Source organism: Amblyomma americanum, chromosome 8, assembly GCF_052857255.1.
Source record: "Amblyomma americanum isolate KBUSLIRL-KWMA chromosome 8, ASM5285725v1, whole genome shotgun sequence".
Classification (NCBI taxonomy): Eukaryota; Metazoa; Arthropoda; class Arachnida; order Ixodida; family Ixodidae; genus Amblyomma; species Amblyomma americanum.
In genome coordinates this window covers 36,460,289-36,472,735 of record NC_135504.1, presented here as the reverse complement: position 1 = coordinate 36,472,735, position 12,447 = coordinate 36,460,289, and the positions used below count along the sequence as shown (strand labels likewise).

The window sequence follows — 12,447 nt, the reverse complement described above, 5'->3', positions numbered from 1 at the left end:
AAGGTAGTGAAAACTGTTTAATAATAATAATTGGCGTTTAATGAAAGCAGACTGAGCTTCACCTTGGCGGCGACAGGTTTTCTTGTACCCTGGCGACACGTGGCACCGAGTTCTTTCTTGATCATGCTTCTTCCCAGTGATCTTAACTGGGCCCGTCCATCCATAAACGATGACTCAGGTAGGTGCGACTCCGTATACCAAGCAGACTCGTTCCAGCAGAAACATCGCCGCGTGGGTTAATGGCCGGCGCGTCGGCTGCCTTCAAGATTGCACTGGTCCAGCTCATCTCGGAGTTCCTCAAAGAACATTTTGTCAAGCACTCGTTGCCACTCCTCATCGCGCTCCATGGCGGCCGTGCCGATGATTTTCCCCCGGAGGTGAGTGAACCTCCTCGAGGAGATGTCTGCGGCCGGCGTATTTTTGGAGGGAGCCCGGGTGCGTGTGCTGGGGAGACTTGCTGTGGCATCACCGTGGCCGTTGCTGGTGGAGCAGGAGGCTGCGCCATTGGTGCTGGTGGTGGCAGGGAGCAGCTGCGTCGCCGTTGGGTACACACCATCCTGGATGCCCTGTGCGAACGATCCTTGCGGAGGTGCAGACAAGGGCGGCGCCGGCTCAGTCCCCTGGGTGGATCCGCCTGGTCCTCGGTGGGCATCCACCGCAGCAGCCTCGGACTGAGGATGCTTTAAAACGCTCACGGCAGAGAACCGGCACTGCAGGAAGGAAGGAAGGCAGGCCTCAGACATTACTGGCACATACCCAATACAGGGGAGTGGGAAAGACACAGGGGGTTATTACTGGATACAGGAAAGTTTCGAGGGGAAAAGGAGTGGTAATAGTATGCAGTCTGATAGTTTGGAGGAGGGAAGGACAGGGGTCCTGTGAACTTAGAGATCGAAGATGGGACAATGGCTTAATGTGCATAATAATCTACAATGCCTGTAATGTTTCAGTGTCGTACTGACTGAGAGCGGGAAAAAAATTATAATGCGAGTCGCCGCGTTTCTTGAAGAAAATTTTGAACAGCAGAGCGCACACTCCTGTCGCTTCGTCCTAGCAAAGAAGCGCCAATGGAAACAGCCGCGGAGGACACAGGCAAGCCCCGTTGATGAAATGGAATTTGCAAAAGATGCTTCCTCAAATGAGAGAAGCGGCGGCACAACAGCAGGAAGTGATCTGTTGTCTCAGGTTCGGCACAAGAAGGGCACAGTGGTGAAGCTGCCAGGCCAGACATGTGAAGGAAGAAATTCAGAAGGGGAAGTAGTAGTAATAACTTTAATCATAGAAATATATGGGTGGGTCTCGGTGTAGAGACACTCTTCACATCTTTTGATGTGGTCTGTGGCTCTTGTGGCAGGGTTAGAGCCCCTAGTCCAGGGACCCACTGAGTCTTGCCGCCAGGTAGTCTTTCCGGACCAGTCCTGCCTGGACCGCCGGATCCTCGCTGGAAAGCATCCTCTCCCAATGCTCCGCACTCGGGATTCTGTTTATTGCAGCCGCATTTGTCCTCTTTTCACAATACGTTATATGAATTATTGTGGCTTTGTCCTCGCACCACGGCCATTTGCTGTTATATAGCCCTGGGTGGATCTTGCTTAGTATGTTTAGATTCGGGAAAGTTCCCGTTTGTAGTTGTCTCCAATAGACCGCTTCCTGCTGGTGGAGATTTTCGTGTGGTGGGGGATATCTAATCCTGAACCCCCTTATAGTAATTCAGAATTTCTGAGTATGCTAAGGGCACTGGTTCCGCGTCAGTCTGCTCGAGGCTGGTTTGGTAGGAGGCTAGGTTTGTAAGCTCTCGAGCTCTCCTATCCGCCTCGGCATTCCCTGCGATGCCTGTGTGTCCCGGTACCCACATTATTATGTGTTGCAATTGTTTTTCCTTCGGCGGTAATTTGGCTGTCTTTAGGATGTGGAGCGCTGTCCCCTATTTTGCTATTCATGTAGTTTCTGCACGCTGTTTGCGAGTCTGTTAGAGTTATTAGGAACCTTTGAGAACGGTAGCCCTCTGCCGTCGCTAGGGCAATGGCAGCCTCTTCGACCTCCTCAATCGTGCCATCCCTGATAGTTGCGCTGGCTATTTCTTTGAGCTCATGATTAATTGGCGTTGCAACCGCTCTATTTCTGTTATGTTGTCTAGTTCTTCCGTATGCAGCCGCATCCGTGTACGTAATGTTTTCTTTGTTGGCTAGGTTCTGTTGCACATACTGTGCCCTAGCTGCTCGTCGCTCTTTGTGCAGGTTCGGATCCATATTTTTGGGAATTGGTGCTGCTCTAATTGTTTGCCGGAGTTCACCGGGTATTCGTTTTGATCTTTTTTTCTCTGACAGTGCAACCTCGTAGCCGCATCTTTTGAGCAGCTCGGTCCCAGTTTTGGTCTTTTTTAGCCTCTGGAGCTGAGCTACGAGTTGGGCCTCCCTTAGCTCCTCAAAGGTGTTATGCAGACCTAGAGCTATTAGCTTCACCGTCGAGGTTGATTGCGGTAGGTGCAGCGCTGTTTTGTATGCTCTCCTAAGTATCGTGTCCGCTAGCTTTATTTCTGCGTTGTTGCAGTTGTAGTACGGTATGCTGTATGTAATTCGGCTAACCACTAGGCTCTTTACAAGCTTATGCGTGTCGCTCTCCTGCATGCCGTGTGTTTTCCTAGAGACCCTGGTTATCATGCGGGCGACCTGTATCGCCGAGTTCTGTATTAGTCCGAGCGCCTGCGTGCACCTTTGGTGTGATTGAATCCACATCCCTAATATTCTGATGGTTGTTCTTTCCGGTATGAGTTGCCCTTCTAGATAAACAATTAGTTTTAGTTCTTTTGATTCCGGTGCGGATCGGTTGAGTTTACCTCGCCAGACCCTTAGTAGTTCTGATTTTTCCGTCGAGCAAGCCAAGCCCCTGTCTCTGACGTAAGTTTCAATGCACGTTGCAGCAGCCTGCAGTTTCGCTTCCTTTTCGCTGAGTGAGCCCTCAGTGACCCACACAGTGATGTCGTCCGCATACATTGCATGCCTTATGCCTTGTATGGTTTCTAGCTGTCTAGCGAGCTTAACCATTGCTATGTTAATGAGTATGCGTGAAATCACTGACCCTTGCGGCGTTCCCTTAATAGGCGTTTGAAAGCTCTTGGACCTGATTTCCTCGAGCCCTATTGCAGCCGTTCTATTTGTGAGGAAAGCTCTTACGTATCCGTAGATTCTTTTCCCGCAGCTCTGCGCCTCATCACCACAGTGGGTATGTCTAAATGTTTATTTCCCACGGCTGCGCTGAAGAGCGCGCGTGCTATCGATAAAAAAAGCTCATGCAGTGAAGGATTTGGCACTCTTTGTAGCTGCGCTTGCCCTGATAGACAAGTTTCACAATGACAGGCACCCAAACGAAAGGAAAACGTGAGTTGGTGGCATAGACGCAAAGACAAAGGAGGACAACCAATATCCCACAACCTCGGGGTCAGTAGCCAATCTATGCACACGATTTCATGTTCGTCTTACTGATGACCCTCAGCAGTATATAATTCGGTTATCGAGAGCAGAAATCACGGGCTTGTTCGCGGTATTTCAGTGAAGCCGAAATAGAAAAAGGGCGGTGCACGGATATTTCTGGGCATCGTTAGAACTACGACGTTCTTCACTGCCCGAAGAGAACACACACAGCATAATTCCCTCCGCGATGCGAAAAGATAAATGTCGGAGTCTTTAAGAGGGAGATCAGCCTTAGGTACGCACACCAGATTTTTAGTTGCGGGTTTTGCTGCAAGAGCTCTTATAGGGAGCCCGTCCCGGCGGATGCTTAATGTGCGCTCCTACACAGTCGACATCCGCACACGTGACCGTCACGTGACTGCGCACTGTAGTAGCAAAGGTTTTGACACAAAATATCCAGGTCTCAGACTTTACTGCTTTACTGTAGGCGTTCTGAAGGGACAGCCACCAAGAAGGCAACAGCTTTCGCCGAGTTCTGCACATTACGGCGCAGGGTTTAGCACTTCGAAATTTTAGTGCATGAATGCGTGTAACGATTACGTTTTCACCCAATCTTGTCAGCAAATGTTTTGCCGTCGGCCCGTACAAAAGGTACCGAGAAATTCACGAAATTGGTTAAACAAGAATTGCGCGCCCAAAATATTAATAAAAATTGAACAATAATTAAAACTAATTAACAAGCAATGACTAATAAGTGTTAATCAGTTACAAATTTAGTAAGATTACTTGGCTGTCCATTTTAAATAATTACTTAGATGCCATCTATGATTGGTTATATCCGTCATTAGAGACAACATAACTCAAAATGCATGCTATCGCATTTCGGCGTGAAAGAAGGCTTAAGCACACCTTAACCTTTTTTGCTTCAACTGCGATGTCATCGAAAGCAAGAGCCAATCACGGCCAATCACGGCCACCCTTTTCCTCACCTGAGGCACCCTCATCTCTTCAGCCCGCAACCCGCGGAGAAGACGGGGCGGTTGGGAGGTGCGTCGGCGTCGCGGCTCACACCCACGTGACGAAGGCATTGCAGCTAGGAGCTGGCTGGGCTGCTGCTCGAGGCCCCCTCCAATGGCGCCGATATCAAGCAATGCATGAGCCTGACGGGAAACCGGAGCTGCCGCCTGCAATATGACACAGAGTAGCAGTCAGCCGCGGTAATGACAATACATGCAAGAATGTTCCCTGAACTGCCACAGCCGGGGTCCTCTGTTTACAGTCTACTAGCAAAATTACTGCAGGCCCCACAGTTGCAGGGCGCTTCAGAAAGCGTGCTGTGACTTTGAATAAGGACACAACATGACATACGGAGCTGCGTTGTGTCCTTTATTCTGTATCCCTACTATTGAACTGTAACCACGGAATAGAGAAAGCCACGCTCAAAAAAGGCAGCAAGTGGTGAAGACAGAACAACAACAATCACAAAACCACAGGCTGTACTTTAGATGTTATAATGACTCCGTGAATCAATGCGAGTGATATCACTGACAGTGAATGAGAAGCGCGAAGCATAAGCTACATGTGGCACGAGGTAGCTATGGCCAATGGTGTTCATGCGTGCCTGTTTAATAATTTGAACATAGCTGCATTGGGCAACATTGTTCTATGATATTGTGCACATGCACGATGTTGATGTACAACCATCGTACATCCGCCCGCCTAACTTTCTGCCGCGCCCTGCTACGCTTTCCTTCTCTTGGAATCCACTTCATTACCCTTATGGACCGGCCGTTACCTCTCCTCGCGCGCAACCACCGCGTTCACCCTATTCGCTGCAGCGCCAATGTCCCGCTATGCGGGGAGCATATAACTCTAAATCATACCACCCCAGCCTTCCGGCCCATTGCGTTCCGAATGTAGCTGTGAGCATGTCCTGTGGTCGCCAGGCGTGGTTGATCAGCTCGTCGCCAGGGCTGTGGTGGCCACCAGGGCCGTTGAGGCCCCGGACTAAGGACTCCACTCCCAGACCGAAGTCCCCCACAACCTGACCAGTAAATACATTTTCCACCGCCACCACCAGGCAGTCGCATGCGGACGATGTGGCCGTCCTTGTGCCTGGATCCAACACAAAGGAGCTCGAGTGTTTGGCGGAAGATTCTCTCGGTCGAGTCGCAGCGTGGGCGAGGGATGTGAGAATCACCATCTCACGGGATAAGACAGTGTGTGCGCTACCCCCCCCCCCCCCCCCCGCAGGGGGGAATGGAGCGCACCATGCGTGCAGTTCGCATTGACAGTGCCTGCCTGCCTTTCAGGCCCGCCTCCAAGGCGCTGGGCATCGTCTTTGACCACACTCTCTCGTTCATTCCCCATGTGGAAAGACTCAAGGAGCGTGCCGAGACGCTCTACGCCCGCCTTGCGACTTTTCTGCGGATTAACGGCCCACCGGCGCCTGCCCGCATGAGGGCGCTTTACCGCCCGGGTGCGCTCCCGACCCTCGCATACGCTTCACCCGTCTGGTGGACTGAGTGTCCTCATTCGGGTCTTTGAACTCGCCTCGCGTCTGTGCAGAGGTCCCCGCTGGTGGCGTTGGCGGGGGCCTATTCTACGACGAGCACGTGGGCGTTGCAGATCCTTGAGCACGCCCCTTCGTAAGCGATAGACCTCGACAGAATAAACGCGGAATTTCACCTCTTTTCCCATCACCGAGGCGTCGCTTTTGGGACAAGGTTAATCCGAGCTGTCGAGGTCCAACAGCCGTTTGATGTTGCCGCGCGGCATCCCTTGGAGGTCGTGGCTTTCTCGCACTGTCGGTTGGACGTGGATGGGGCGATGGCTGCGGCGTTGTCGCCGGCGCATTACGTGTACATTGATGGTGCATAGACCTCTGTAGCTGCGGGCGCCACTTTTGTGGCGTCCGGATCGCGCGGAGTCCTCCGGGCGGCTGGCCGTTTTCGGGTCGACGGTGCATCGGGTCCGTAGCCCCCGGAGGTGGTGGCTTTTACGGAGGCGGTGGAGTACGTCCGTTCCCGAAGGGGAACGGCGCCGGTGCATTTATATACCGATTGTCTTCGCTCCTTTCGGCACCTGCTGCATACAACTGCGCGATTCGGCTGTGGATCACATAAAGGCCACACTTACATCAGTGGCGTCGCGCAGACCCCTCGCACTTTTCCATGTCCCTTGTCACGCCGGCATTCTCGGCAATGAGCTGGCGGATATCATGGCCACTCGGGCTAGCCGTTCTCTCGCGTTCGGCGGGTGCTCCACTCGAAGGTCACCGTCTGGGCTTCTTTCCGCTCTATTGTCAGGGCTACGTGGGCGGTCTGGTGGCGTGAGAACAACCAGGGAACAGGAATTTTTCCTGGGTGCCCGATGTCCTTTCCATCCCAGACTGCTTTCCGACACTGCGCCCGACCGTGACACTCATTACGTGCCACGGCCGTTTTCCGGCACACATCCACAGATTTAGACTTGCGCATTCGCCTTTGTGCCCTTGCGGGGCCCCCGTTGGTGACGTTTATCATTATTTAACCAATTTTATCATTATCTCACAAATCATCATCTAACCAATTACCTAAAAGGTGCGTCAAGCATAGACAGAACATTTATTTAGCCTATGAGAAGGACTCTATTATCACTTACGAGTGACAAATTATATGCATGAATGAATGAATAAATGAATGAATGAAATGAGTGAATATGCCTCCAGACTCACCGGAACTGGAATGCAGCAACAGTGGAGAAGCTCCTCCTCCAGACAAAGTACATGGTGGCCTGCAGCGCCTCCCACACCTTGATGGCCTCCACGTACTGGACGGTGGACAACACTGCGTCCCTGCTGCACCCGGACGACTCGCTGACAGAGCTGGACATGTCCACCTTGCTGGCAATGTGGTGCTTTGCGTGCAATGTGGCCAGATGAGCGTAGTACGCGGTCGCTGGGGCACTCGCGCTTCTTGCACATCGGGCGTATGTGTGGCACAGGTGGTAGCTCAGCTTCTGCACGTCGTCCGCTGTATTGCTGGAGTCGTCCTACACGATATAATAGTACTATGGGTGGTGTGTTTATGCATATGTGCAGTGTATATACAGATAGACTGCCCTGTTAGCTATAGCAACCCGCTAAAGCGAACAGGTACAGACTATGATGTGCTAGTTGATGAAATAATCAAATTACAATTACACTTACTTGGCTGATAACAACACATTCTGCACGCTAAACTTATATAGCCCAAGTGATTACGGCACTGCAGGGTACAATGTGAATCTAATTTTACCGCAGTTCCTAGTACATTGCCTTAGACACAATTACAGGAAAATACACAAAAGTGGTATGTATGTTCCCTGTACTTGACATATTTTGCTACACTTATCCATAAGCTATCATAGTAAAGGAAATGAGCATCAGTTGTGCACTGTTACAAAACCAAGCCTTCATTCAGGAAGCATGTTTTGTTTTAAATTATATTTTCTTATTCAATATAAATGCATAATACCACCATTCCCGTCAAAAAACCATTGGAACATATTGATTAAACTGTGCAAGTGAAAGCCATTATGCTCCAAAAAATGCACAGAGGCTTCAAGCATAGACAGAACATTCTGCACGCTAATCTTATTTAGCCCAGGCACTGCAGGGTACAATGTGAATCTAATTTTGCCACAGTTCTTAGTACATTGCCTTAGACACAATTACAGGAAAGTACACAAAAGTAGTATGTTCCCTGTACATGACGTACTTTATTACACTAATCAATATGCTATCATAGTAAAAAAAATAAGCATCACTTGTGCACTATGTTACAAACCAAAGCCTTCAGGAAGCATGTTTTGTTTTAAATTATATTTTCTTATACAAAATAAATGCATCATATCACCATCCCAGTTAAAAAAAGAAAAACATTACAAGCCATTATGCACCAAAAATTGGACAGATGCTTCAAGCAGGCTGTCAGCAAACGCTTGCGCATTGAGTTCTAATGCACTTCTGCAGTTATACCCTGCATTTCACCGATGTTTTCTCACAGTCCCCGGTTCCGTATGGCAAATGGAAGGTATAAAAGGAAACCGAAGGTGGAAGGCAGAGAAGGGGAGCAGGCAAAGGTGGTGAGGTGAAAGCACGTGTGCGTGTGCAAAGAGGGGTTCGTGAAAGGAGGCTCTTGCTGATTTCTGGTAGCATGTTTCGGTGCAGCCACAGTTCCCTTGCAAAAATTTTTTTAGGCACTCTATAGACTGTTCATAAATTTCTGTCTATAAAGTCTATAGACTCTCCATAGACAATCCAGCGACAAACATTTTATAGGCAATACAAACTCTATAGACAGCCTATATATAGTACAGGTTTATGGGCATACACTTTAAGTAGATTTTTGTCAATAGACTATGTATAAACAAAAAGGAATAGCTATAGGAAGGCAACAGAGTCTATAAGAAGTCTGCAGACTGTCTGTAGACAATTTTTGTAAGGGTTAGCAGCGGCGTGCTTCCGCCCTCCACTTGCAATCACTTTAATGATGATAAAAACTGCCAGTGGCTACAAGACACACTAGTCGCGCTGCAGGAAGGCAATGGATGCAGCCCAGGCTCATGTTCGGAACGCTGCGCGTATGCACAGACAGATCGAGTAGACGACAAATGTTCTCGGGACGCTGTCCGCAAATGCGCTGTGCAGTACGGGGCCCCAATGCATTACCAGCCAATTTCCGTCAGGCTATGAGGGACTCGTTAAGTTCCCCATAACATGAGCATAACCGTCATGTGTGACGTCGCCGCGTTAATCACTTCACAAACCAGCTAACGCATATTACTGTACCCGCCGCAGTGACTCAGTGCCATTGGCCGTCGGCTGCTGATCCCAAGGCCGCAGGATCCAATCCTGTCAGCCGCATTGCGATGAAGGCCAAATACAAAACGGCCCGTGTTCTGTACGCAGTCAATGCAATGTTAATGATTCCCAGGTGACAAAAATTAATCCGGAGTTCTCGACTAGGGCGTCCCTCACTGTCGGTAGTGTGTCGCTTCGCGATGTTAAACCCCATAGTCTAGAACCCGAAAGACACAGGTTGGCTTCTGGCTGCGGCGGTCGCATTTCGTTGGAAGCGAAATTCTAGAGGCCCGGGTACCGTGCGATGTCGGTGCACGTTGAAGAACCACATGAGGTCAAAAATTCCGATGGCCTTCACTACGCGTCCCTTATAGCCTGAGTCGCTCTGGGACGTTAAGCTCAAATAAACTAAAATTGTTTTTATAATATTGCTGGCCATATCCTGTGGTTAAGCGATTGTAATTTTTTTTGCCTGTTAAAATGACTACGTTGCCATGGAAGGGGATGGGCAAATCACAGGCGCAACTCTGGTATCAGACCTCCTGTTCCTCCTCAACTGGGACACCCACCTTTCCCGCGCACGCAACCCGATGTGGTCACGGCGCTGTTGGGAAGTAGGACGGCGCCCCGGCTCACACCCACGTGACGAAGGCACGGCAGGAGCTCTCTGTGCTGCTGCCCGAGGCCCCCTTCATTGCCGTCGGCATCGAGCAATGCATGAGCCTGACGGGAGACCGAAGCAGCCTCCTGCAATATCACACAGAATAGCGGTCAACCACAGTAATTGACAATACATGTTAGAGTATTCCCTAAACTGCCATGGCCACGTTCCCCTCTTTACACCCATTTGCCGAAATGTAGAGCACACCCTTAGAGTGCGCTTCAAAATGCGCTGAGTTATTTTGAGTCTGTTACTTTGAATACTTTATTGACCTCCCTCTCCCAGCAGGTGTCACTGTTACTCTTGTCTGTTACTTAGATTTTAAGCGGGTAGAAGTAACCAAGCGATGGTTATCTGATTGGTAAAAGCGGTTGTACTGGTTTCTTAAAGTGAAGCTGAACCATTCGTCGCAAATTTTGAGAGATTCAAGTAATTGACTGTCTCATGCTTGTAAATAAAGCACACCAAGGGGCGCAGCGGCCCTTTCTCCGATATGCTCTTCGCGAGCCTGGCCGCTCGCTTACAAGCGTCGTCATTCCCCCGAGCATCTTCTGCGACGTCATTCCTCCATGCGAATGAAGCGAGCGTGAACCGCACATGGCGACTCCGGGGCATAGGTCGAGACATGAGCACCGATCCTCTGTGTTGACTGCGTACATTCGCCTAAAGCAGCGAGGTGAAATGCCGCACAGTGCGAGTCTGTGTCCCGGTCGATATTAGCTCTGCGCTTCCTGAAGTACGATTTCCAGCTTGTTTTTATTCGTTTCAGACAAAAAATAACCCCAGCTGTCGCTTACAATCACCAGTTTAGCCAATCAACGCGCACACAAACAATTTGCGACAGTATTTGTGACGTCACAGGTACGTCTATCATGACAACTGTTTGGTATAGACCGAAGTTAGATTTCCTGGTTTTTGCAGTATTAAAGTTCTTCTGCTCTGTATTTTGAAAAGCGGTTTTTGCCGGATAAAAGGAACTCTAAAGAATGCAATGTTATCGACTGAAAAATGTAAAAGAAAAAGCAGGTTGCCCTTTAAAAAACGCCACGAAGTTGAAATTTATTGGAAGCTCTCCAATTGCAGTACGTCTCTAGCTCTCTCTTCCTTCTTTCATTTCCTACTTCTTCCTTTCCCTCATGGCGCGGTTGAGGCATCCACCGAACTTTGGATGTTGGCAGCCCTGAATATATACATGTAGACCTGGAATCTTTACCTTGCTAGGCGCCGCGGTGGCTCAGTGGTTATGGCGATCGGCTGCTGACCCGAAAGATGCGGGCTCGATCCCGGCAGTGGCAGTTGAATTTCCATGAAGGCGAAATTCTGAAGGCCCGTGTACTGTGCGATGTCAGCGCACGTTAAAGAACCCCACATGGTCGAAATTTCCGGAGCCCTTCACTACGGTATCCCTCATAGCCCGAGTCGCTTTGGGATGTTAAACCCCCATAAACCCATTAACCAAACCTTCGCCTTAACAGCTAATGGCCTTAAATTACACAAGGGGCAGGATAATCTTCAAGCTAGAGTGTAGCACGACTCAGAGTATTAGAAAGTACATACACTGATAGCCCATTCGTGCCAATGCGAGTCAAAAACCGAGCAAATTTGCCCTATCTGAGCATGGATTTCAATCTCTCTGCTCGGCTGGTGCCCCAAGCGACATCGCTGCAGCTCAGACGTTTCCAGCACCTGAACGCATAACGTTGGTGAATAAGATTATTTTGTGCTGTCACGTATTGGTGGCGGGAGTCCAGGCAGTGAGGAAGACGGCCAAAAGCGATTCTAAAAGTAAGCTTTACTGGGGCTGCACTGCGTCCTGTCACGACCCAGCTGGCGGCCTAGCGGCGGAATTTTCCCGCGCTTGGCTACGTCGGAATGACATTCCCCTTTACCTGGTTCCCAGCAAGAAGGACGCCTGGGAAAGCGACCGACAATGGACAGACAACGGGGGAATAAAAGGACAGCACGTCAAGTTATTAACCGTGTCCGACCGCAGAGTTCTCGCCGCAGTTGAGGCCCGCGGCGCCGCAGGGAACACAGGTGTTTTTGATGGATATGTTGCAGCTTGCATCGCAGTAAGAAATAGCGCCGGACTTGCGATTTCTTCTCGCCCATTTGCATGGGTTGTCTCTGCAATGAGTGACTCCGCTTGCTACGTGCTGTGCAACTTTTCCCACCTTGGAGAAATGGTCAAGGTGTGTGACGTCACGCAGGGAGTAGGCAGCATACCTTGGATGCCTCCTTTTTTCCTCTCCGCAACACGGTGATGGAGCGCACTTCTGCCGCTCTCCACGGCAGGAGTGCATCAATCACAGCTACCGTTCCGCTGAACACATCAAAATGCACCGGCGTTTTATGCAGAATCCACTTTCATGGCCTACGCATGCGATGCCGGTAGAGGCTTTTGAGCTTGACCGAAAGTCAAGGTCAAAGGTGAGATAGATGGTGCAACAGCCACTAGTGTCGCCTGCTGTAGCTGCCGTCATGTGTCGAACCTGAATACAACCAGTTTTGCTCATGGTTTCACCGCTAGCTGGCGCTGTGAAGCTTTTCAC

At 50.0% G+C, this 12,447-nt stretch overlaps 1 protein-coding gene across 3 annotated transcripts in view; it reads right to left on the bottom strand.

The window, feature by feature from the left end:
* The window catches only part of LOC144101349 (uncharacterized), a 145,358-nt gene continuing 132,911 nt past the window's right edge, over positions 1–12,447 (bottom strand). For all 3 annotated transcript variants that reach the window (XM_077634460.1, XM_077634459.1, XM_077634458.1), the window contains 4 exons: positions 9,804–9,981; positions 7,126–7,442; positions 4,400–4,594; positions 1–710 (listed from right to left, as the gene is read on the bottom strand). In XM_077634460.1, coding sequence (XP_077490586.1) covers positions 237–710; positions 4,400–4,594; positions 7,126–7,442; positions 9,804–9,981 — 1,164 coding nt within the window. In that variant the 3' untranslated portion in view covers positions 1–236. The remainder of the gene's footprint in view (positions 711–4,399; positions 4,595–7,125; positions 7,443–9,803; positions 9,982–12,447) is intronic.